Source organism: Diabrotica undecimpunctata, chromosome 6 (assembly GCF_040954645.1).
Source record: "Diabrotica undecimpunctata isolate CICGRU chromosome 6, icDiaUnde3, whole genome shotgun sequence".
Lineage (NCBI taxonomy): Eukaryota > Metazoa > Arthropoda > Insecta > Coleoptera > Chrysomelidae > Diabrotica > Diabrotica undecimpunctata.
Window position 1 is genome coordinate 145599241 of NC_092808.1, and position 27409 is coordinate 145626649.

Genomic DNA, 27409 nt, shown 5'->3' on the forward strand with positions numbered 1-27409 from the left:
GCCACAGTGAATTTTTAAACTTGATATTTAAATTAATTTAAAGATGTGAATGATCAAATTTTAATCCAAACCACTATCCATCACTGTCCGTACTCGTAAAATATCTGCAGTAACTGGAGTAAATAACTCTACCATTCATAGAATTTTTAAATAAAACTACATTCTGAAACTAAAAGACATAATTAAATTTGTAAATGAAAAATGTTTTTATCAAACACCATAGTATATGCAACCAATTATACAATTATGTATATAAGGTTTTGCATAAAGTGAGATAGATTTAATAAATATGGATATATATTTTATTATAGAATAAAATTAGATTTTTTTTAGAATTTAATAGGCTTAAAAAATAATTAGCAATAAACTTTTATTCGACTACCTACTAATCGCTGGGTCTAAGTAAATGTTCTTTGTTGGTAGTTTTGTATGCATTTGACATTGAAAAGAAGAAGATAACCGTAAAGACACAATCCCGTAAGTGTCAAGTAAATAAATATAAATGGGAGAAACCCTACAAATAAATAGAAATTAATAATACCCTTTAAAAAAAGAGTTGAAAATGGCCGAAGAGGAACGACACCCTAATAAAAGAAGTACTGGTACAGTTCCGAAACAACGTAATAATTATAATCGCCCTTTTAATGAAGTGGAGCGGTTAAGAAGCTTTTCTAACAGTGTAAGGACCTTTGTATTTATTTATTTAATTATCTGTTTTTTGGTGTAAATTGTCAAGAACTAAGATAAAATTGATAGGTCTTTATGGCTGAAACATTTCACATTCTAATGGACAGAAATCAAGAAATGTATATATTCTTGTTAGAACTTTTGTTAGTCTTTTCTGATTTATTTAATTGTGTTTAAGTACTTTTGCAAGTATATCCTTTGTTTTATTTGTAGTCCAGTGATTGCTATCCATCTCGCGATTCTTCCAATGAAGTTAAAAATCCTAGAAGAAGTAATAAAATTAAAGATTTAATTGTGGAATCTACACTGGAAAATCACAATTTTGCCACTCAAATTGGTTATTCAGCTCTAAATTCTATTGGTAAGTTGTATTTCATTTTAATAAACCTACCTATGTAGGTTTGGGCAGATTCAGAGCAAAACCACCATCTGCAGTACATCTAGGGGTATACTGTAAACTGTAATATAAAAGTAACATAGGGTTTTAAAATGCATTAGAAGCAAATGCTTCATAAACTGATTATCATTAACTAATCACCATTGCCATTTTTAAACTTCAATTATTCAGCTGGTACTTGAGATGTAGTTTTGTTTTTTTAGGTTCATCCAATCCCAGTTCTCCAACGTCTCAAAGAAATGCTTCCAGCTCCACTTTGAAATGTGACAACATAACAAAATGTCCAAACAAGAAACAAATAGAGGATAAGTTGAATCAAATTCATGAATATTTGAAAGTAACAAATTCGTTAATGGCTAGTATGAAAAAAACAGATGATCAGGTAAGAAATTACTATATTGTGTAATTTAATTTATAAAGATCCAATCATTTATGCTAGAAGTTTCTAGAATTATTATTAATTTTTCTGTGAATGAAAGCAATTCAGTTAAATCCACTTTGTAAAAAAAATAAAAACATTATACTCACCTGTAATTTATCCTTCATAAGAATGTTGTGACATAATGCCATTGTTGAGTAATGATGTTCATTCATCTCTTGTGAAATTAAATCATGGATGCTGAATAGAGAGGTGATAAGAATGTATGTCCATATTCTAAAATACAATTTTGGAAAATTGAACATCATATGTATCTTAAACCAAAACGAAAGCTTTAAAATTCACTGTGCAAGTTAAAATGGAACAGGCGACAGCAAGGTCCAGAGTAAGCTTCTTGCCTAACAGGATCTTCAATATCTGGAATAATTTGGAACAAAACACCATGTCTACAAAGACACTTTTAAAACAGACTTAAGACTACTATTTTTCATTTTCTATAATTGCCATTAGTTTTACAGTCTTATTTTTCATTCTTTTTGGGCATAATAGCTTGCTCCTCTGTCTTTATTTATTTTATAATAATAATAGTAATAATTTTCATGGTGAAATGAAAGGATTCACTCCAAATTATTTTTTTTTAGATTGCAGGTAGGATAGATGATTTTCCTGCAGAAAATGCATTCACCAGTAGGAAAAATGAAGAGAATGTGAACTTAGAGAATGTAGGCTACAATTTAGGGTTTTTGAAAGATTGTCAGCAAATGGGGTATCCACTAAGAAGAAAATCTGAAAACAAACGATGTTCCCCAGGACACAATCAAAGCAATTTATTACTAGAAGGTATTACTGGATCATTTTATGTTGTTTATTAAAGAAGAACTAATAAGTACATGCAGAAACAATACACAAAACTTGTGAAAATATTATGTGCAAGTTACTGCAATAACTTCTTTTCTGGGATTAATGTTTTATTCATTCTAAATCTATCTTATTCTAAAATTTGTTCTATGTCTAGTCCTATACTATACTTTTAATATGGTTTATTACGTTTTTGATATGTTTTTTTTTAATTTCTAGTTTGTAATGATGTTCATACTCCATCCAACAAAGACATTAGAAACTATATTGAATTCGACACATCATCAAAGGATAGAAGCGAAATGAAAAAGCCAATTCATCCACATCCTCACATAATGTCCAACCAGGACAAAGGATTGCCGAACGTGGATAGCCTGCATAATCACATTATTAGCATGCATAACAGTCATGATGAAAACGAACGCTTGCTTGAAACTTTGGATGGTACAGACTCAGAACTCGCTTCAGAACATGCGGAGCTCCATAAAAAAATGATAGAATTGCAGAATAGAAAATTCCAAATAGATAGATTGGTTGCTCAGTTACAAAGCTTTGGTGATACCTATGAAGATACAGGTAAGATTCTAAAACTACTGTCTATATTTTCAGTGCTCTATGACATTTGGTTGTGACATTTCTTGAATTTTTCTTTATTATTTTGTGACAATCATGTGCAGCCAAGAAAAATCATTACATTGTAAATATATGAAAAACAAATTATTTTTGCAAAAATGCCTTTGAATAAGTCTTAAAAAATAGATGAAAAAAATAGAATAACTTCTAGTTTGACAATCAAACATTTAACAAAAAAAAGAATCTCCTACATCCATTAGAAGCCAAGGTAGTATTTTTTTAAATTATATTTCTTTTATTATTTATAAATATTAAGAGTTAAATTTTTCGTAGATTGTCAATGACTGTTTAATGATATAATTGATAAGTATGCTATTTATGTATTTTGAAATAAGTATGGAGCTCGTCAGATTTTGGTATTGAACTTCAAATTGGAAAAAGTTGCAATATCTCCGGTTCTAGAAAAGATAGAACCGTCATTCTTTCTTAAACCTGCATAACTCAACAAAATATTACCAACTGGATATGTTCACGCCTCTATCTAATTCAAGTTTATTTTATGCATTTTTACAATCCGGCAACATAGTAGCGTAGGAAGATATATTATGCCATATGTGAAGATATGGCGAGCCCCTAAAGACACCCCAAAAATGACAGCACTCAAGTACGAGATTTGAGGCCGGCGGACCACAGTCAGCAGAACAATACTTATTAGCGTTTATATTCATGTATTGTTAATTCAAATAAAGTCAGTTTGTCACACGGAGTTTGATCATTTACCAGCGACATACGCGAAGTGCATATCAAGTCAATCCCGGATAATTTTCATTTTCCTGAAAGTCTGAAAAAGTCGAAAAATTAAAAATTTCAAATCACTTATTATTTTTTAGATAATCAATTCAAGAAAATATGTGCTATGAAAGAACAACTAAACAAGTTAAAGGATATGCTCGAAGTCGTCAAAATGCCGGATAATATCCTCCAGAACACAAACAACCCCTTCGATGACAGAAAAACCAGTTGTTACTTGTGTTCATCAGGAGAGCAATTCCGGGAGAAAGATGTCAAGAAACCAAAATTGAAATCTCGCATCCACAACGACAGCAATATGTTCAGAAATGCGAACGTTACTAGTCGTGATAGCAGACCTAAACAAATTAACACCAATTCCAGAGAAAGAGGTAATCAAGTGAATAAGGCAAATATGTCTAGTATTGCTCAGAAGATCGCTCTGCAGACGGAATTGGAATGTAAAAAGAGAGAGCTGGAGGAGATTATGGGAAAGCATAAAGGTCAGTATAAGTATAAGTAATAGTCTTGATTATGTTGTTTTGAACGTCCTAGAGTTTTGAAACTTGGCACATAGTTTCCTCTTGGTCTTAGGAAGGACCTATTTGTGGTTATCAACATTGAAGATAAAGCTTAATAAAGAGGATAAAAACTTCTTTTAGATGTTAGATAGGCAAAGGTTGTTGTTACACTCAAGAATCATGTAGTGTCCTTTGCCACTCCCTTGTATGAGTTTGTTACATTTAAATTTTATAGGTAATGCTTCAAATTTAAATCAAGACATTGGCATTGACACGAAATCTGAAATCAGCTCAATCACTAACGGTTTAAATGACCCATGGACTTCTATAATATCACAAGAGAGTGACTCTGAGAGATTTTCAAGGTAAGATACTCATTAACGAAAAGTTAGGTCGTTATTTCGTTTTTCTCTTTCCAGTGACGACTCCCCGGACGCTGCAAATAACTATTCAGAACTGAAACACAACTTTCTATCACTTCCATCCTTGAATTATTCACCTTCTGGCTTAGCTAACTCCCAGCCGGAAAACTCCCAGCGTGGCAACTATGTTCAGCAGAGTGAGTATCAACCTCCCAACGGACTTCCGTACGTGTCTGACGCGCACTTCAGAAGTAACTCAGTTGGTGCGACTAGTCGTTTTAAAAAAACGCGCAGATCAAACTCAGAAGAACTTAATTCAAATCAAGTAAGTATCTACACCGGGACACACAATAATAAACAATCAGAATGCCCACTCTGCTTGAAAAAATAAATACGCGCATCTCGTTCGCGCAGACGAAATCAGCCATGTTTTAATCGGAGCTGGGCTGTTCAGTGACATTTTATCTGATGTGCATAGAAAAATTAACCCGGTTTAATTTATTTACGGCAACCATAGACATAATATGCACTATTTTATTCGTACTTTTAGTTGAAGAATAGATTAAATTATTTTAAATGTACTAAATTATTAGTCTCTAAAAATTTAAATTACAGTTCTGTCGTAGCTTGTCACAAATTTCTCATTCCGAGTCTGTTTCCGTTTAAAATATGGCGATCGCGTGCTGACAAACTACAAAGGCGGCATCTGAGAGTGGGCATTCTGATTGTTATTTATTCTGTGACCGGGATATATCTAAAATTGCAAATATATTGAACAATTTTCATAAAAATAACTGTTTAAAATGCTGTTTATTGTAAACAAGCATCCGAGCAACCGAAAGAGTTCAGTGGAGCTGCATCCAAACCATTCTCTGAGGTTTCTCAGCCAGGACATTCTTCTTTTATCTATGCTGCGTTTTCCTTGAATCTTTCCCTACATTATTAGTTTTAGGAATTCATATCTGTCACCACTAGTTATATGACCCAGATATTGTAGTTTTTCTTATTATGATGGAATCCAGTATCTCCCTGCTGTTCTCTATTCTTCTTAGTACTTCTTCATTGGTTATTCTGTCTGTCCAGGAGATTCTCAGCATTCTTCGATATGTCCACATTTCAAATGCTTCCAATTTATTGAGACATTGTTTTTTTAAAGTCCATGTCTCCACACCATACAAAAGAACATAAAATACATAACACTTTAGTACTCGTTTTCTAAGATTTAGACTGAGGTCCCTACAACATAATATTATTAATTATTTAATTAATTATTTTACAATATAATTTTGTGTAATTTTATTTAATTTCAGGTAATTTTATTAGTTTTTATAGTTATTTATAGTTTTTATTGTTGTTCTTTTAATTTTTTATAATAATCTTATTTAATTTTATTTAATTTCAGTAAATTTTATTAGTTTTTATAATTTTTTATAATTATTTATAATTTTTTATAATTTTATTTAGTTTTATATAATTTTTTAGAATTTTCTATAGTTTTTAATAACTTTTTAATAATTTTTTATAATTAATTTATAATTATTTATACTTTAATTAATTAATTAAATTATTTATTATTTTTTATAGTAATTTTATTTAATTTTATGTAATTGTATGTAATTTTATTTAATTTCAGTTAATTTTATTAGTTTTTACAATTTTTTATAATTTTTTATAATTTTATTGAATTTTATTTCATACAAATATTTTAAAATAAAAATTAGCCAACTTGATCTCGTCGTTCTCGAGTTATTATAAAAAATATATTATATAAAACTGTAATAAGTGTATAGTACGTATAATTATGTATATTACGGTATACCGCAAGGTTACTACACCCGTCTGGATTTTTTGAGTCACGCTTAATAGGATTTCGGGGCCCGTCAAAACATCATACCGTGCGCTAGGAAGTATTCACTTCAAAAATACAAAGCTCACTTAGTATCCGTCATTCAGAATGCACTTTTAGTAAATCCCGTTAAGACGCATTTTCAGTTGTTTACACGACATGTATATGGCAAATTCGTTAACGAGTTACTGTTTACGCTCACGTTATGGACGAATGTCCGATACTGAGGAGTCACACACCTCATACGATCAAAAAATTATTTTGCTATTTTACAATATTTCAGATGCAGAAACAACTCCAAATGATTAGAAGCATGTGCGACACGTTACTGGAACAGCAAGTCAATCAAGAGAATCCATCAAACATGCAGCAATTACGTAATAATCTCATTTCTTCTCCACAACCGTTTCCTCCAGCGCCACAGCCACAACGTTCTAACACCGGTAATATAGCAAATCCTAACCCGGAAGTACCACCCCAGTGGTTTCCATCAAATATGTGTAATAATGTACCCAATGATATCACTGGATATTACAATTGGTTGTCTAATAACACAATGCAGACTCAATCGTTCATGTTAAATACTTTGAATCAGTGTTATCAGATGCTTTGGATGCAGCAGAGGGAAATGGGACTTTTGAAAAATAATGTAACAATGGTAAGTTTTCAATTTAATTACTTAATTATCTGCAAATGATTTAGGTTTAGATTCCGTCATTTTTGCTTGAGATCTATAAAAGGCAGCAGAGTATGCGGCACTTGGGCATGGGAAAATTTTACCGACCGTGGGAAAAAAGCGGCATCATTTGATGTTTGCACCTGCTCAGGTGTTCGAGTGACGTCACGCCCACTGACGTGTGAGGTATCGTCGGAAAGGGGAGAGGGTAACGAATACGTTAACACAAAAAACAAAGATGGCTGTGTATCGCCAAAAACACACTAAGCTTGTAACGTCTAAACGGCACAACGTACAACAACATCCAAGGATCAATGGAAAGGGGAGATCGTAACGAATATGTTAAGACAAAAATTAAGCACAAAGACTGTGCCAAAATGGCACTATATCGTATCTCCGTTGTTATTGGTCAGATCGTGACGACTCAATATTTCGTTTTCTTTGGACATCATTTATAATACAACACTTATGTATACAAATACGAGGTTGATCCGATAAATACTTTTAGAGTACAAAAGAAAAACGAAAATTTAGGAAAAGTGGCGTTTTATTTCTCAACATAGTCTCCTTTAAGCGCCAAATACTTGACCCGGCGATGCTCCAAGTTCTTTAACCCTCGTAAAAAATACATTTCCTCGATAACGGCCTCCGTGACAGCGATAACCTTCTCATTCAACACAAATGTCTGCTTGGTGAGTGACTTTTTCAAGTGAAATCACACGGTGGGGGGTAGGGGGGTGAGGTAGCCAATTTGGTCGTGGCCGGGGCCGTATGCGTATATGAGAACAAGAATTTACTACACTATAATAATTTCTCTTGCTATTCTTTAAGCTCCTGTAGTATTTTGCTTGCTCTGCTCTGTGGTAGAGCAGGCGGGATTCCGAAAACGTTACAGAACAGCGGATCATCTTCTTTATATTCAGAACGCGAATAGAGAGAGCCAATGAATATCACTTGAACTTATACGTTGGCTTAGTTGATTATGAAAAGACATTCGACTCCATAGAACTTTGGACAATATAGAGAGCTATGAACAACTGCAGGAGAGACTCCCGATATAGAATGGTCATACATAATATTTACAAGAAAGCTACAATGACAATACAAATAGATGCGAAAACCAAAGCTATACCAATCAACAGAGGAGTTGCAAACATTAACTGGCAGATAAAGGAATAAATGTTAATGGAAGAAAACTGAGTTATGTGAGATACACTGATGACATTGTAAGATTCGCTACAAGTTTCGAAAAATAGAAGACACTGGATTGATTTGGGGGAGGCCTATGTCCAAAGTTGGATTACTTAAGGCTGAAGAAGAAGAAGAAGTATTTTGCTTAACTCAAGGGTATGAAAGGCTTGGTGAAAATCGACAAATATTACCACTAGAGGTTTATTGTATTCCACTACTTTCTCTATTAGGGTTTTTATGCTTTGTGGATGGTCATTAGTTCCGTAATTTTTTTCGTAATCCTGCCTGTTCTCTTGGTTGATAAGTCTCTAATTTGCTATCCATTCTTTTAACTATTATTTGCGTAAACAACTTATACATAAACCTGTGGAAACTACTCTCAGTATAACTTTATAGTATACATGTAGTAATAAAATCCGTATCTATATGACAGTAAAATCTTTCATCAATGTTCTAGAGAGTATGTTCTGTGTATTGTAGACCATTGTTTTAGGTTCTTATGTTCTTTATTATAAATGTAAGATGTGTATTTACGAGTATTATTTTTTATGGACAAACCTAATTGTAATAGCCGCAAGTTTTCAAAATAGTGCGTGTATTTATAACAGTTTTTTATAAACTACTGTTTTTAGCTTCAAGAACGACTGAAGCATTGCAATATAGGACCAGCCAATAACTATTCGCCGGTCCCTGTCCAAACTAACTCCCAAGTTTCGCCAAACCGACGGATCCACCAGTCAGAGGTTGATCGAAAAATCAATCAAGATGCCGGATTTGCCATGCCTATGCCAGACCAGTTCGATTGTTCCTTACCAAATATGCCTCTCAATTGCCTCAACAATAATAGCCAGCTACTAGAATCTTGCTTGAATAATATAAATGTTAATAGATTGAATATCCATCATAATACTTCCGAAAGCAGTATTCCTGCGCATTCTGTGCCGAATCATATGTGGTCTGGTCAAGCTTTGAATAACCAAGTTGTGCCTGGGAATAGAGCTAACAACTATTGGGACAATTTTAGAAGGTAAGTAATATATAGAAAATAACGCGGGTTGGGATTTTAGCCACTTAACAGACTGACATGTGACATATACATAACCTAACGTATTGTTTACCATTTTTTAATAAAAATTTGACAACGTTAATATTCTGACGTTTAGATTTGCAAATCGTTCTCAAAAAAAATTAAAATAGTAAATAATAATAAAACGTTCATATTGACAGTCATAATGACATAAATATCATGCACTGACAATTATGTCATTATGAACTTCACTTAATTTCACTTAGGGCCGGTTTCACCAACGACAAAATAGTCGTTGTCAGTCTATTCAATGAATAAAGTTATTCGACCAATAAAGCTGACATATCTGCGTTTCACCAACGTCAAATAAGACTTATTCTATGAATAAACTCCAAATAAGTTATTATTCCAATATCGGCCAAATAAATATTTATTCTTCGAATAAGTTGACAGCTATCCTCACTTTAAATATCAATAATAAAGAAAATTCATTAGTTTAACTTGAAATTATCAACAATGTATTGCAGGTAAACGTGATTATATCTCACAATTTGAATTTTGTATACATATATATTTATTTTAGATTATTATCTTCATCATCATCATCCTCTGATGACGGAAATGAGTAGCGAAGGAGAAGACCACGCTTGCAGCTGCAAAGAATAAACCCTTTTGTTGAATTTGATGATGTGGACTTTAAAACTAGGTTTAGATTATCAAAGTTCTCAATTTCTTTCTCTAAATAATTTTTGCTCCTCTCGCGTTTTTTGTCCATTTTCACAACTTTCAGGTTCACAATAATTTACAACCACAACAAACAGATTTTTTTTTATATAAATTATGTATTGACATTGACAATTATTATTATTTTGACAAATTAATCAACCAATATCAAATATTATAGGTTATGTATATGATTACAGTGAAAAATAGTGCGATGCGTTTGGCCAAGCACCTAAGAGGTGGAGGCCAAGAGAGGTGTCAACGAGTACAGTCTGTGGAAAATCATTACACTTTGAACTTATTCGACGAATAACTAACTGTGGATTACAAATAGTTATTGAAATGGAATAAAATTTATTCTACTAATAAATTTTATTCGACGATTAACTATTCAGTGATTTATTTGTTGTTGGTGAAACCGGCCCTTAATATAAAAAGACATTACAATTTTTTAAATAAATAAATTTGCATTATTGATTATCTGTATTATGTTTTATAGTTATTCCCGCCAAAATCTTCTATCTACTAAAAACACCGGAGTTCTACAAAATCTTCCACCCGTTATCGATCGTCCTAACTTCGGTAACCAACCAAATTTGGTTATTAATCCGTTTGCGTTTATGTCATTCTCTCGGAAGAGTAATTCTGAGCAAGATTCTTCTAGTACTTCACAAGAAAATACTCCTCAAAGAACGACTACGAAAGATACCGGGTAAGTAATATATAATTTAGTAGGGGAGACCGGGACAAAAAAGGACCATCTAACAATTTTTCACTTGCATCTACCAAATTTAATAAGTAATGAAAACACCACCCTACCCATAGTTTTCAATAACATTTTTTTTATTATAATTCTTAACAAAAAATGTAAATAAAGTAACACGTTTTAAAAAAACTACAACTTGAAGTGAAAATGGTGTTCGGTCCTGTATACCCCAGTATGCGGGAAAAAATGGGATCATCACTTAGTATTTGCAAAATTCGCATAGAAACATATCTTCGTCTTCTTCCAAACCAGCACATGCATCATGTGCCCATTTATTTGTTGACACTTTATTCAGCCCTCAATCTAAATCTTCACCACTGTCACTGCTATCCTTGACTGGCTGTTTTTCTTTAGCACAAGCTTTAAAATTTGAACCTGCTTCTGCAATCTTTTGCGTTTTTCGGGTTTTGTTATTTTGCCTCTAATTTTCCTAATTTCATTTTGTTTCTCAAGATCATCTATATTTGGAGTGCTTGTCAAAATTTTAGATATCTCCTTTTTAGTATCGGTTTTGTGCTTTTTCTTATGTTGGCTGGGTTTTGGAGGCAGCAGTTGAAGTATGTCTGTGAAAGAACTGGCATTGATATCTGCATCAGCTTGCTTACTGGTGCCAGGTTGATTAGAATAATTATCAGATTTGCCGGTTGAAGTTTTATACAATTGCTGATTTGGAGTCGGACGTCTATGGGGGTGAATTATTTCAGATTGGTGCAATGCTAACGTGGGCAAATCTTTCGAGATCCAAGTTTTTTAGTGCCCTTTTCAATATTTGCTACTTTTTGTAAAGCTTCGCAGCATAATTCTACCATTTCGTATATTGATATTTTTTCTCCAGGATGGGAAGTCAAGTAATATTCACATTCAAGTGAATACTGCTTTTTTAATGGCCCAAAAAAGGAAAGATCCAACGGCTGCATTTGATGACTGGAAGGTGGAATATAATTTCCTGAAGATACTGCGCTTCCCACTGTTATATTGAAAACTCTTTCAGAACTTTAAATTTGACCGACTTGTTTCTGACCTTTCTAAGCTAATATGCTACTAGCTTTCTGTACTCTATTGTTTCCCGATTCTTCAAAATTATATAAATTGTCAGCTGTAGATCTGAATTTGTCCATCACTTCACTTCAAAGATCATAGAAATGATTAACTTTATTTCTATTAAAATCAACCGCTCTGTTGAGACTAGCAGCTTCAGGCTTTCATACTGAAAGTTGAGGATGACGTTTTAACAGTCCGGCCCGCCAATCTTCTTCTACTCGCTTCAGCACTTTATTGAACGAATGTGGTATTTTAAGCTTTTCATCTAAGTCAAAAGCAATTCTACGGACATCAAGTGGTGCAAGTCCGTAAAATCTGTTTTGCATATAGAAAAGATGTTTTACTAAAGTTTTCTCATCTTCTTCACTAAAAACAGGTTTAAAACTGCCCAGGGAGGGCGCCTGAATTAATTTTAACCGTTGTATCATGCAAGAATCTTGAATTTTTCAGCTGCAGCTCTCAAACTCATGCCATGCATGTCATGCCATGCATTGTCAAGCATAACCTCACAAAAAGTTTAGTTAAATTAACGATTAACACGTGAAATGCAGGTAAGGGATGTATACGTTTACACGTGTATTTTGTAATAAAATATTATAAAAGTGTAGTAAAAATTAGAAAACTTACCTTAAATTACCAAATTATCTCATAAAATTGACAGTTTGCATTACCTGCGTCCACTGACTCTGTACTGAGCACGGCGTTCTGTTAACAACCTCTGGTAGAAAATTCAGCGCGAAATTTAAATTAATAATTTCATATCTGTCGATGTTCCTATATGCCCCGGTTCCTATATAATTAATTTTAGTTTCTCAAAAACTGGATTTTTTTGTCTCTTATTTTGGCATTTTTTGAACCTCATGTCAAGTTTTCTAGCCACCGAGTTATGGGGTCAGATCCGACATAAGAATCAGGATATGTTCTTTCTCATTTGATTCTATTCTTATATCGTTTATCAGACAGTCAGTTGGGATTCCCACCATATTTTTCTCATTGTCACTCTCCATGTGTATAGCCAGCCGCCTGTCCGGAAGTTGGAAAATACATTTATTTTGATGTTTTTATTAAAAATAAACGTATTTTCAATTAAAATTGTGGTTGTTTCCATTAGATATTAGATAATATGAATGATACATGTTTACTATCATCGTCATAGCTGTTCAGGCTTGTTCGATTCAGTTTAGTGAGTAAGTTCGAAATTAAGATAATTCACTTATAATTGTTTAGGCGCACCTTTTCTTGGTTCTGAATAGATTATACTAATTATCTTATATTTTACATTCTACATGAAACAACTGACTGTATTTTTTTGTACTATTTTTATATATTTAACTATAATAAGAAATCTTTATAGCCTAGAAACTTTAGACTCCCTATCTAGAGGAGCACACGCTGACATCTTGAACAATTCAATGAGGAATTGTGATGCGACGGAACAGCCAGCGAAAGACGTTTATCACAAAGACAATACCGACATGTACTTCGGGCTCCCGAGTCATCCAAATACCAACGGTGAACCACTATTAGACCATCCAAGTAACGCCGAAAGTCGTATTCCGGAAGAAGCGAAGGGACATGACGAAGGAGACGAAAGCGTGGCTGATGTACCACAAATTTCCAAGTTAGTAACATTTTTTAGATATCATAGATTACTATAATTATAGTAGGTGTTATATATAAGATATTATTTTACATATAATAGGTATTAAATAGGTACCCTATTTATTCTAGTAATGTGCGTCCGCGTGAAATGTGTTCACTGCCATTTTACTTCTTAAAGAGCGTCGATTTATATTTGTAGCATTAGTTCTTCTTTAATTTTTTTTTCAACGCCTTATGCAATTGTCACTAGAAATATTGAATTTATTCGTCTTGCTCGATTTCCAATTAGCTCTGCCTCATGATTAGTGTTGCCAGGTCCAATTTGTTTTAAATCGGTACATAAGGTAAAATAAATCGGCATTTTGGGTTGTAGATCGGGACAAATAAACAAGGTGTTTCTATAATATGTATTTAATCCTATATAATAATGTTTTATTTGATTTTGCCACCTTTAGTGCCTTGTTTTTTATAACATAGTTATAAGTTAGCCTGGGAATTTCCGTTGCCGTGTTTGATACTGGTGTTGAAGCCACAAAACAAAATAACTTTTAAAGATTGACAAAGTCTCGGTTGTCTTTAAAAATGTTGTGCCATTTTTGTACCGGCATTAACAGTTTTGAACTGCTGCCTTCACTATTTTTTTAATTTTACACACTTCTTCATAAAGTTGGTCCATGTCGAAGAACATATCAATTTTTAGATTTTCAATTATGTTGACCATTGACGCGTAAGTGAATAAGTCATCCTGGAGAGAAAATATCGTATATAAGTCCAATTTGTTATCTTTGATATCGTATTTAGTTTCTAAGTAATGTAGAACATTTTTGTACCACGCACAACAATATTTTTGTATTAGAGTAATTTTATAGGCAGGCAACTTTTTAAATAAGTTCAATTCACTGCCTCAATTTTTTACTTAAATCAATCATTATTTTGTGATCTTCAAAACACAGCAAAGTTTCGTTTTCAAGACATATTACTGAATCCTGTAAGACTTTCAGTGTATTTTGGTAAAATGCCAGACAAGGTTCCGTTTCGTCAGAGTTAAAGAATTGCCACAGCGCAGTGGGACATTCGTCTTCTCCCAATGATAGATAATAATCTTTCAGTATATCGAAAGATTTGGTACCACGTTCCACGGCAAGGAGAAGTAATAACCATCTCGTCTTAACATGCCGCAGGAACAGAGCAAATTCAGCTTCGTCGATCATATAAAAATCTTTCAAAGCATGAAATGAAGAAGCACATCGCGGAGCGATCACGCACGTCTCTAAGTTCTGTCTCACTCTCACTCTTTTAGTGAATATACTACTACTTCGAACAAGTTATTTTTTTACATATTTGTAATGGCCCCTCTTTATAGTCAGTGACTACGAGCAAGTAAGCGCGAGCACGATTGTGTAGAGGGCATACTCAACTATACTTGCCTTTTTTGCTAAAGTGCAGTGACCCATCCCTAAGAATGTTGGTTATCACCATCCCTAATGATCCCCATCCCTAATATTGCTTATCCCCCATCTCTAATAAAGTTGCTTACCCCATCCCTAATATTGCTGCTTTATGATGTAATGGCCGCTGATTTTTCTATATCGTTTCATTATATTTATTAAAATCCTTTTTAGCGACACCTCGCAACTATCATCTATACAACATGAATTGTTTTGACTTTTTGACCACACCCTGTATATTACTAGAAGTGATAGGCGGAAAGATGATAAGTCATAGTGTCTTTTTGTCGAAAGTATAGTCGAAAAGAAGACGTGATAGCTACCCGACGAGAAGACGAATTGATAGTTGACAGATGAAAGTTACATGACAGTTAAAAGCCGCCATCTTGTGACGTCATTGGTTCGTTCCCATTGTAGGGGCAGGGCAGCGATAAACATCAAAGGATGCCGTCGATAAGAAAGTTACCACGCTTACCTGTCACACCTACCACGTGCCACAACTGCACACCTGGCATCAAAGGATGCCGCATTTTCCCAGGGTCCGAAAAATTTTCCCACGCCTAAGTGCCCCAACCTCTGCTTGTATTGAGTGACTATGTTTATAGTTAAAATTTTGATTTGTCGACATCGTGATGTGATGCGTAATATATTATTTTTCTCTAATGATAATGGTTCTTAGCCACCAGAAGAGGATTACTAATCTACTAACTTTTCTTCAATCTACTATCTTTTTTCTAGTGATATATTATTCCATTAATAATGCTGGAGTTTTATTAATCATCTTAATCAGTATTCAATGTATTCAATCAATGTATTTGGAAAAAGCGACTGCAAACACATTTTTTTTTCTCTCTCACGGCACAGAGATTTTTAGGTTCTTCTGGTTATCAAAATTTGCAGACGTATCACAAATAGTTCAAACGATAATCAATTGATGTTCCAACTAATACCAGAATAATACGTTTTTTTACTCACCTGTAAAATTTTCTTTTTCGGAGTTGTGGCCATTTCGCAATAACCAATTCATGTATTTCCCTGGTTTAACTGTGTCTATTTTGACTACGTCGTTCCTCAAATTTAATCAAACTTAATCTTCTTCCTAGGATTCGGTCTATTAACTACTTAATTCACATCATAAGCACTTTTCTCATGATAACATTTGATATGAAGTAAATTCCATTATATATTTAAAACGGTAATGGTCCTTCTGTGTCCATCCAGCTGTAGAGTATAGAGAATCTTCTACAGTTTTAGATTTCTTTTATCAATCTTACCATAGAATGCAGATGGTTGATATAAAACAAGTTTTTTTTTTAGATTTGACGTCATGAGAGAAAGCGTATATAAAGAGGTTGCCTCCTTAATATCTGCCAATGAAAATAGACCGCAATTTCTGATTCAGCTATTTAGAGATCTGCAAATGATAAAGTCTGACAACGGAAGATTTAATATACTGCAGTCTATTGAACGAAACGTCACACAATCGAGTGTATCGTCGTCGCAAAATATAAATAAACAAGTAAGTTACTTTTCACTTTTTGTAGTCTAAATGAGTAAGCATACTAATTTTAAAACACTTATTGTTATACAATTCACTTTATGTCGCAAGGAGCTCCTTGATAACCTTGCTGGTAGCTGCTAGTTGCATTTAAACTCGAAGGATCGTGAAAATATAATCCGGTTACCACTTTAAACGGAAATAACTATTTTTCTACGTTCCTTGCCGGTTGATTGTCAAGAGGAGCCGAATATATTATGGATATGAAGATAAAGAGGTGGAATATAAGAAAGAAATACATAAAAAAATAACGGAATCCCTAAGAGTTTTACGAACACAGTTACAGCTTGTATTTATAATGGGTTATATTTAATTTTGAAACTGTATTACCTTTTAGGTGGATCAGTCTCGAAAATATTCTGTGCAGTCTGTACCATCGTTAGATTTAAATACGTCTTCCAATGCGTCTAGTAATAACGTAAGTAGTCTTACTATTAGATTAAAAATAAAGTCTTGAAAACTACTATTATGTAAATTATCACAAATTGTTTCGCATTTTAACTTCATCTCTTTAACAACACGTGACGGTAGGTATAAAACAACCAAATATAAAAATCTAACATGTTGTAGAATCTACTTTTAAATTAAGAAACATTGGTTGTCATTTCCAAGTTGTAAACATCAGTATATGAGATGTCATTCTTTGTAAACATAATGGATCAAAATTTTATGAACAGCATTGTTATGAAAGAAAAAAAGGTTGAGTTTACCGAAAGTACAAGCTGATTATAGCCACAAATGTCAAACATGGAACAAAAAATTTCGGTTTAGCATGTTTTTATAATGTATATGCTGTATGCTTCAAATATAAAGAGATAAAGATTTAAAAAAGTACATTTTGATTATATTATGTTATGAATTCTGCAATTTTTGATTTATATAAAACAAGAATGAGTAAATATTTGTTTCTCTGGAGATTTATTAGATTAATTGCAGTTAATTAATAGAAATTTTTTTTTAGTAATTGCCCTTTGATAGATTAAGTGATAGATTTGGCAATCGTCAAATCAGCAGTTGCCAGATTGCAACAGATGTTTGCAATTAATCTCGAAAGAGACAAATATTTACTCGTTATTGTTTCATATAAATTAAAAATTGCAGAATCCATAAAATAGTATAATCAAAATGTACTTTCGCTTTCACTCTTTATATTTGAAGCATATAACATACACATTACAAAAACATCCCATTCCCAACACTGCCAAACCGAAATATTTTATTTCATAGTTCACATTTGCGGCTATATTCAGCTTGGATTTTCGGTAAACTCAACCGAAAAAAACAACATTTATTTTTGCACAAACTCCTTTAAATATAGATGTTTCGTTGAGTCTATGCTTAAAGCAATAAATGTTGAATTTTAACAAAGTCTTTAAAATATTGTAAGTGTGTCAATGTATTTTTAGGAATACTCTGTGTACACTTCTATCTTGCAAAAAATGCAAGTTTTGCTAGATCATCACGAAGAAACCATAATTCAGAATCAGTTTGCCAGGACCCTAAAACAATTGTTACTTGGACTAGAATGTGTAAAGGAGGTATCAAAAGAAACACTTTTCCATCATCATCTAGAAAGCTTTTTAAACAGGGAATTGGAGAGCCATTACGGTAAAAGGTAATACAACATAGTTATGTATCTGTTTATTCATAAATGTACACAAGCGAATGAAAACTAATACAGTGACCGTTTAAAATATCCTTCACCACCCCCTGCTTATTTTCTAAACCATAAAACTTAGCTGAATTATACCATTTTGTAGAATAGATTTAAATGAGATCATATCACAAGTAATATCTCATTTGAAAACCGTTTCATATTCTTTTTAACGATACCTATACAAAAATTGCAGCACAAAAACTTGAAAATGTTTATTTTAAGTACCAAAAATTGCTGCTATCTTATTTTCTGAAAAATAAAACTTAGTTAATAATTTAGGTTACCAAACCAAGGTACTTGTGCGTAGTTTTTAATGGAATTCAGTAACGTAATCATTAAAAATGGCTGGCATTTTGAAAGTATTACTTGTCATATGAAAACAGTTAAAATTAATGATTACGTCACTGAAATATCAATACGTCACTGAAAAACTATGAAACCTTAGTTCAATTATTAAAAAAATTTATGGTTCTAAAAATGCGTGAGGCTGCAGGAGACTTAGGACGCGCACTGTGGTAGTTGGCAAAATACCTATAAGACAACGTTGTTAAACGAAGTTTATTTTAGGTTAGGTGATGTGAAACTACAACTTCTCGGAAACATTGAGTGTTTCTTGATTGAACAGCTGGGATTGGCACGTTTAGCAGATGAAATTTGCACTTCAGCTAACAACCATCAACCAGAACCAGAAAACGTCATGATTTCTGCACAAGTAAGTAAATAGTTATGATTTGGAAAGACCTAAATTCTTTTACTTTTCTCGATATAGTTGAGCAATATTTTATCGTAGTAGACTGTTATAACTATATACATGGCAATACAAATTTCAATCATTTAATCCATTAATTCGTTTGGCCCTTTAGTACACCGAATAATATTTTCGTCAACTCGATGTAATTTATTAAATTTGTCAGTTTTATATGTAGGCTTTCTTGATTATATGGAGTACCGAGAATACTGTTTATGGTTAATAGTGTTTTTTTTTTAGTCAAAAGATCAGTTTTATTTCTTATTCTTCTTATACATTCTATTGTTAGAGGTTTGCGATCACTTTTTCAAAATCTTCTCTATTCTGAGTCGCTCGTATTAACTGTTGGACGTTCATGCCCGTCCAAGTTCTGACATTGCGAAGCCATAGCATCGTTCTTCTGCTTATTCCCCTTCGGCCTTCCATCTTCCCTTCAATTATTAGTCATCATTATCATCATCTGGCTCTATAGACCTTCGTGAGCTTTGGTCTGCCTCAAAACATTTCTCCGTCCTTCCCTGTCGAGTCTCTATCTTCTTAATCCTCTTACTCTAATCTCCTTTAAATCGTCCTATACATCGATCGTCCAGATATCTGAGTTTAGATCGCCCCTTCTTTAAGCGGTTATTTTAGCGGTATCACTTTCAGCCATCCGCATAAAGGTGCCCATCCTTCTTGCACGGTTTATTTTGATGGTTTTCATAACCGAAAAGTCTATAAAGTTCGAAATTATAACTCCTCCATATATGGTCCCCAATACTTTTCTTTAAAAAATTCTTAGTAACTCTTCATCTCGATTCGCCGTTTCCCATGTTTCTTGTAACGTCCTTAATACTTCTATTTCAAAAATTCTTAGTAAATCTTCATCTTGCTTCGCCATTGCTCATATTTCCGATCCGTAAGTAAGCACTGTAGTATTACTGTTTTATAAAATTTGCACTTTGTTTCTCTTGACATACTCCTCGATCTTAGTTAAAAGCCTATGTCAAAATAATAGCAGGTAGCATTTTTTTTTCTTTGGGCGTGTTAATTTTGCAGACCATCAGTGACTATAAGTAGCAGAATTCTTCCACCGTTTCTTTAGTTTGATGTTGCACCTTGCGCAACTTGTTTCAAGTTTTTTTTGATACGTGTGAAAACTTTAACTGCTTTATTTTGAGTTGTTCTAATTATCACAATCAGCAGATGTTGTACATATCGTATCATTTAAATTCATTCCCGAGTCTCTCATAACTTTTTCTAACGCTCTGCTGAACGGCGTGCGTGATAGCGCATCTCCCTGACGCAGCTCTCTGTGAGTTTTAAATGTTTCTGAAACATCCTCTTCAAGGCTTTCCTCATTGTCATTTCAGTTAATTCTATCAATCCTTTTCATCATCAAAAAGTTCTTCAGAACAATCCTCTATTCACTCCTTTCTCTGGCACCTTTTTTCCATGCTCAACTCCAATAGATTTTAAATCGTCCTCAAAGTTGTTTTGATACCCAAGTCTTGGTCTTCATCTATCTCGTTGTTTCATCGGCCTTCTTCGATTAACAAGTTTTCTGACTGATGCACCTTCCTCTCGCTTGGTTACATACTCTATCCATCTAAAGCGTGCTACCTTAATGAATTTTACGTCATGTTCCCCAAAACTTATACAACTCAAAGTTGAACAATCCTTGCTCTTTTATTTCTCCATATATTCTTCTAAGTATTTTTCGCTCGACCAATCTTTTTGGTACTGCAAATTCGATCTTAGCCGAATATAATTGGGTCAACAGTATCATACCCTGCCTGAAAGTCTACGAAGAGATAATGGCAGCCTGTGGCATACTCTGTCGTCAATTCTAATATTTACCATCCATATTATAAAAATATACTATTTAATAATGAAATTAAATCAATTTTATTTAATTAGGGCTAATAAGAGAAACAGTCTCTTTTATAATAGAGAAAAATGAAAAATTACAAGAAAAACAATACCTAATGAAAAGATCAGGGGTTGTACCCACGTCCTTCATTATCATTTTCGTTAAAACTTTTCACTTTTCCTATCTAAATGCCTATAATTTACAACAATTCAGTGATACACTACAATATTTAGGGTTACACTTCACTTTTGACATATTTAACAAACACAACTAACTACCTCAACTTTACTGCTGGAACTAAATGTTTCACAGCTTTTAATACCCGAGGAACTTTTATGATTTATTCAAATGAGAAGTTTTGACTTCTCAAAACTGCTCATGACTGCCCAAAAGACAATTAGAGTTTTTGGAGTTTCAAAACATCGAATTGTTAAACCATCCACCGTATAGCGCCGACCTAAGTCCCAATGACTTCTTCACGTTCCCGAAGTATACAAATCTCAATCCCAATGTATGCAAAAGTGTATCGATCTTGGTGTTACATATTTTGAAAAGCAATAAAGTACTTTAAGTCTATACATTTTTTGTCCTTATGGCTATATACAAAACTAAAAAGACAACCCTCGTATACTAAAATATATCACAATAAAAAATATACGCACAAAATTGTTCTTTTTCTCTATTTTCCTGTTTTTTGTACAAGAGGAGAAAAATAACAATTATACGTTTATAACCATTAGCGGAAAAGATTTTCTAAAGTTGGTTTTCTTTAAGTGTACTATTTGAAAGATGATATAGGGATTACAAAAACTAGTTTATTTTTACAGACGGCCGACGGTGATCTAGCAGAAGCTGACCAGAGTGGAATTATTACCGAAGATATTCTGGAGGAAGGCGCTGTAGGCGGAGTATTAGAGGCGGTTTCTCAATTAAAGCCTGTGGATACTGCGGAGGTAGGTTATATTTTTATGAAAAATAACTTTCGATCAAAAATGAATGTGGGCCAAATAGGTACAGGCAATCACGTGTACCTACGAGGAGATTATAATAACCTTTTTACATGCTCTTGGCCGGGAATGTTTTCTCTGTAGAGTATACTAAGTTCCTGTTCCCATTTTAGAACATCCACTATGTGGTTTTTAGTACTTGACAGAATGGCTCTGGTCCGATAAGAGTAATATTAGCTCCTTTTTTAGTAATACTATCGGCTATCTCTAGCAACCACTCCTTTATGCTCTGGCACCCATAGCAAAGATACTTTATTGCACCCTGCCAGTTGTTTACAGTATTGTTTGTAGTCACAGCTGTTATTGACTCCTAAGTTGAAGAGTTCAAAACCTTTAGTGCAGCTTGACTGTCTGAAGTAGTAAATATTTTGTGAATGTTTCCTAATCATCATCTGAGGATATACTCTCTAAGAGGTACAGGCTCTGTTTAGAAATGTAGTTCAGAAAGTAGTTAGGGAGGACCTATAATGCGTTAAATTTACCTATAATAGCTATTTTTCCTCTGAACCCTTGATTAGATTTTGGAGATTTATTTTCATATTACAGGTCTATTTCTAAGAAATTACTGTACGAATATTTTCTGAGAAATGTCAACGTTTTACGCATATACGAGGTGTAAAAATAAAGTTCTGTTTTTTTTTTCATCTTATTTTGCAACATCGTGCGGAATTTTTTTAGAAATCCAAGGTACATCTTATTAATATTGCGAGATAGTTTCATCGTTTCTCAAGATTTTAGTGAAAAAATCATTTTACAAAATGAATTAATTTTTTTTTAGAATTTAGAATCAGATTTACTGCCACTTCCCAACCAGTCTAGATCCAGATCGACTACACCAACAAGAGGTATAAAATACTAATAAATAATTCGTTACAAGTGGTAGATTAAGTTCTTTATTTTATATATACATTAGGAACTTTATTACTGTTTATCGAGTTGCGAAACATATTTGCAGTAATCATAAATATGACATGTAACTATGTGTTTGTAAATTTAGTGTATTCTCATAAAAATTCTGTTCGTTGGTTCTTTGCATATGCGGGATTACTCAATGTATACGAATTAAATCAAAACGTCTTAGTCGACATCGTGGATGTAAGAATTACAAACTGGCTAATATTGCAACGAATGTTTATCTTTTTGAAGCGAAGCTTTTATACTGGCTTTGTATTATTTTTTTCTGTAGTAAAATTCAGAGCAGATCCTCACGACACGAAATAGTTGGAAGAGTCAATTTACCCGGCAAGGCTAGTCCGTTACGCAACATGTACTCGTAAACATTTCATTTAATTATAAAACAAAACTATATATTTCTACTATCATTTTATTTATATCATATTAGTGCGGAATATTTCATAATTTTATACCACAGCGTCTGTGCGAGGTTGTCAATTTTAACCTCTACAATTTCTAACAATTCCGCATCATCTACGTTTATTTCCAATGAAGATTTATAATGAGTGGAAGCTCGGGATCTGGCACGCTTACCCTTTTAAGAATGTTTATTAATTTTTCATGTCTGCTGCATTCAAACGCCTATTTGTATTCTATAAAACATGCATATATGTCTTTATTAACATCCCTACCGCGTTGGAGCAGTACTTTAATAGCGAATAGGTACCTAGTGCTTTAAAACCAAACTGCGATCGACGGAAATTTCTTTATCATTCTTTAGCACCAGCTGCTACTATTTTAAATAAATAATTTCTGAATGATAAGTACAATGATAAGCAAACACAGATTTAAATATGATACCTGTTGAACTTATAAAAGATGTTGCAAAGGTCCTCTATTTTTTCTTTTCAAGTCAAAATATTTATACACGATATAAGCTATTTTATTTCAGAATATACTTTTACAACTTAGACATATCGATGTAGAGGTTATACAGTATATTTTTCCTTATTATTTGTAAACAAGTACTTACTAGATAAATCGAACTCGAAGTATTAAGGGGGTATGTTCACGCTGCAGTTAAAATGAGTGGCATTCAAATAAACTAACTTTTAACAATTCTTTGTGTAGATGGCAGCACGTACATCATATTCTAATATTTTAATTTTCCCGAAATTTAATTCGCTGAACAGCGACGTTGTTGCCAGTTGCCGATGCCAACTACTGGAACTTACGAGCCTTACAGTTCGCTCTTAATTGGCAGTATTTGTCAACGTAAGTGGATACTAGTGGATAGTGTTTCACAAATTCTAATTATCGGATTGGATCATTCCATGTAATTTTTGTATAGTATTGTTGTTTATTTACCTCTGAGGTTAAATTAAATTTCAAGTACAAAAAACTTCCTTTTGCATTAAATTACACAAGTGGGGCTTTAAAGTTTTATTTTAATACAGTATGCTTTGGTGGTACAAATTGGACCAACTATATCTTATCAACGCAATTCTAAGATTATTAATATGATACTCCCTACATTCCCGGACGAAAAAGTCGTAAAATTTAATTGCCTTACACCAGCACTCAGCTAGAGAGACGATGCGCTGATTAGGGATTTTTTTAAGTAATAAATATTATGTAGTTAGTTGACGTTTATCCTACTATACACATTTTTAATTAAATTCAAACGTGTACTGATTTTTCAAATTAAAATTTAATAAAAATAATCATATTTTTTTGCATTCTTTTTTGTGTAGAGAATTACGAGAATAGGAAAAGCTAATGTAATACAAACAAAATTTTACTAATCTCTCTAATCAATAACAAATACCTTTTTATAATAATGTAACGTTTTTAAATAAAACGAGCGGTTCGAATTTATATAAATATATTTATTTATAAGTTTACAGTTCGATTGTATCTTAACAACTCCACTCTACTCATAACATCGTATGCTTATATACAAAAGTTACTATGTACTAGAACATTCTAGAGTAGCCCACCTCTAATTCGCCTATTTGACGGGTTGATCTCTCTCGAGCTCGAGAGATCGCCGGAAACTTCTAGTCGCTTTCGAGATGCAACCGTTACACGGGCCACGCCGAATGCGTGTTCGTAACACTGCTCCCCTCTTAGATCTGAGCGTCCCGATCAGCAACTCTATATGTAGGTCCAGGATGGTGGAATCTACAGGACACTCCAGCTCTGCAGAAAGAAATAACAGTCTACTGACTTTGAAGGATACGACCTCATCGGGTTAATGCAACACACAGTAATTTGTACGCCGGTGTCTCGGAAGATTACTTCAAGCATGCTTCTGACAATCTTCCAATCCAGATTATCTAGTGCATGGCCTATCTTGGGTAAGGCCAAATTCTTGTGCCACCGTGCCAAGGATAAAAATGGTACAGTCTGTCCCAAACCCTTCTTTCAGTCATATAGGATTTTAAGAATGTCAAGAATTATTGCATGACATTTTAGTTAAATCTGACAGTTGCAGGATCGTAATCGGTTAAATGTGAAACAGTTATTTTTTTTTTTTTAATATAAAATAAAAACTTTAACAATTCAAAATTGTTTTTTAATATTAAAGGTAAAATTTTTAATTTACATAATTAAAGGTTTCGTCCTGTATATAAATTTTTATTGTGCATTATATTGGAACGGCAGTTTGTCATCATTCCTGTTCTATACATTCCAAGGAAAGGGCTTAATTAGCTAAGATTTACCAATAATTCAAGTTTCATCATGGTTGTTGAAACACGTAGGTATATGTCTCCCTTTTAAACATTCTACTAAAGAGTGTCTAGTCCAACTTGAATTTGGTATTTTTTGGTATGAAGGGTAACATGTTGGCCTAAAATTAACAAGAAAAAATTTAAAGACGCTAGTAATATTTCAGTAAGTTATGTCTAACTAACTATATTTTGATACAAATCTTCACTAAACATTCTCTATACAATAGTCCTAATAACATGTTCATAGTTATTGGTTAATGAACGGCAGAAACTGGTAATAAAGTTGTCCCAGCCTCTTTTTCTAATTGAAAATAATTTAATAATTTTAATATTAGTCGTTTTTCCTTCTCGGTATATCTCGGCATATATTTAAAATATTTTTATGACAATAAATACAAAATTAAATTTTCACTGTAAAATGTCTGAAAATACTATCCTGGAATGACAATTATCATTTTATCAGTTGACATTGTGAAAGTACTGTCAAGATCGAGACCTTCTGCGTCAAATTATATTTACGCGCATCATTGATTGGATATCCATTTAGCGTATTATAAACTCCAACCAATTATACATCCGTAAGTAGAATTCGCTTTAATATACAAATACCCGTAAACGATACCTAATTTTCTAAGTTCTATGTATAATAATCACAGACTCACGTTTTTTTCTTTCACTTCCAGCTTAATGCGTTACAGAGAATTCGATCAACTATGACGCACTGAAAGAAGGGTTTGGAACGAACTATATATTTGTATTGTTAAAGCACTGTGACGTTATACAATCATGATTGAACATTGAAAGTCAAACGAAGCCAAAATATTAACTGGAAGGGGCCGCTTTGCTAAACAAAACCACGTGATTCGTATTACCATGGTTACTGCATAATTCATAGACAATTAGCATGACTACCAAACTAGTTTTCCATGTTTTGCAGATTTTTCTTAAATTCGGCAAAGGCGCATCTGTCGCCATTTAATACATCACTGCTGCCTTCTAGTAAATGACAAGTGAACCTTTTTTCTCATCTATTAAGTGATAACTAACTAACTAACTTATTACGTTAATATCAGCAAAATCCCTAGTTTGCAGCTTTTAATTGTAATTTCATCTTTAGGTACAGTTAATTTAAAAATTACGGCAGTATGGATAATGAACATTTGGTTAAAATCGAGGTTTTTGGACAGTTAATCATTTAACGTAGTTATTTTGTACCCAAGTTCAAAAATTATTACACAATACCAATTTTTAGGCACGTTACCACGTAAGTTATGACATGGATTCATTTAAATACAGTTATGAAAAATTTACTGCTTTCGTTGAAAATTTTAAGTAGATATCATTAAAATAGAAAATTTACAGTTCACGTACATAATCATAAGTTGAAGATTTGGTTTGAAATACTGACGATAACTGTACCTAAAAAGTATATAAATTTTACCATTGTGACATACCTTAACTGAGTAATTATAATTATAATAACTTTTTTTGAAAATACTAACTAACTTCAAGGTAACAAAATAAATTTAAATAATACGATAATTAGTCCTTCGTGGTATCGCTGTCTTTATTTTTCTAAATAATTCGTGAATAATGTAACATATGTGCAAAGATCCAGCGGACAGACTATACTATGTTATTAATTTATTTATTTGATTTCACTTTTTAGATCAATCAAGTGTAGATTCTCAACTGCTGCAGCTCTGATTTAGATTGTTCCTAATTTAAAGCAAGTAGATATGAACTTAAAGGATTCGATCGTGCTTAATGAATAAATTACGTCCAGAAAGTATTACACGGATTATAGAAGAGATTTCTGACGTAAATTTATAGTTTTACTTTAATTGACAAATCAACAATTATATAGAAGAATCAGTTAAGTAAACGTAACAGTGCAGTATTCAAATAAAGGAGGATCTAGTGGAAAAGGAAATCGGTGAGAATAATTCAAGGAGACCCGAGACATTTCATTATGTAGATACTGCAATCTAAGTATTATGGATCGTTGAACTATGATTATTATACCTGGAATATGGAATTTTTTGTAATAGAGAATATGTTGGAAATTTTAA

General features: G+C 32.9%; 1 protein-coding gene across 2 annotated transcripts; it reads left to right on the plus strand.

The window, feature by feature from the left end:
- Positions 1 to 428: 428 nt before the first annotated feature.
- Positions 429 to 27409, plus strand: LOC140444040 (uncharacterized). 2 transcript variants are annotated; one of them, XM_072535635.1, is made up of 19 exons: positions 430 to 679; positions 901 to 1048; positions 1288 to 1466; positions 2105 to 2303; positions 2541 to 2897; positions 3785 to 4186; positions 4440 to 4569; positions 4624 to 4891; positions 6696 to 7070; positions 8912 to 9306; positions 10529 to 10741; positions 13191 to 13457; positions 16204 to 16405; positions 16782 to 16862; positions 17851 to 18059; positions 18669 to 18813; positions 21529 to 21654; positions 22487 to 22553; positions 27007 to 27409. In XM_072535635.1, the coding sequence occupies exons 1-19, from the start codon at positions 563 to 565 to the stop codon at positions 27042 to 27044; spliced, it is 3918 nt and encodes a 1305-aa protein (XP_072391736.1). In that variant the 5' UTR covers positions 430 to 562; the 3' UTR covers positions 27045 to 27409. The 2 variants fall into 2 exon arrangements, with proteins under 2 accessions (XP_072391737.1, XP_072391736.1); XM_072535636.1 differs by lacking the exon at positions 22487 to 22553 and having other exon boundaries at positions 429 to 679.

What these genes read in the sequence shown, in the direction of transcription:
- LOC140444040 (XM_072535635.1), top strand. Translation starts at nt 563, where the DNA reads ATGGCCGAAGAGGAACGACACCCTAATAAAAGAAGTACTGGTACAGTT. An exon ending in AAGAACTTAATTCAAATCAA is followed by an intron (nt 4,892 to 6,695) that starts GTAAGTATCTAC and finishes ACAATATTTCAG; the next exon opens with ATGCAGAAACAACTCCAAAT. An exon ending in GATGTACCACAAATTTCCAA is followed by an intron (nt 13,458 to 16,203) that starts GTTAGTAACATT and finishes TTTTTTTTTTAG; the next exon opens with ATTTGACGTCATGAGAGAAA.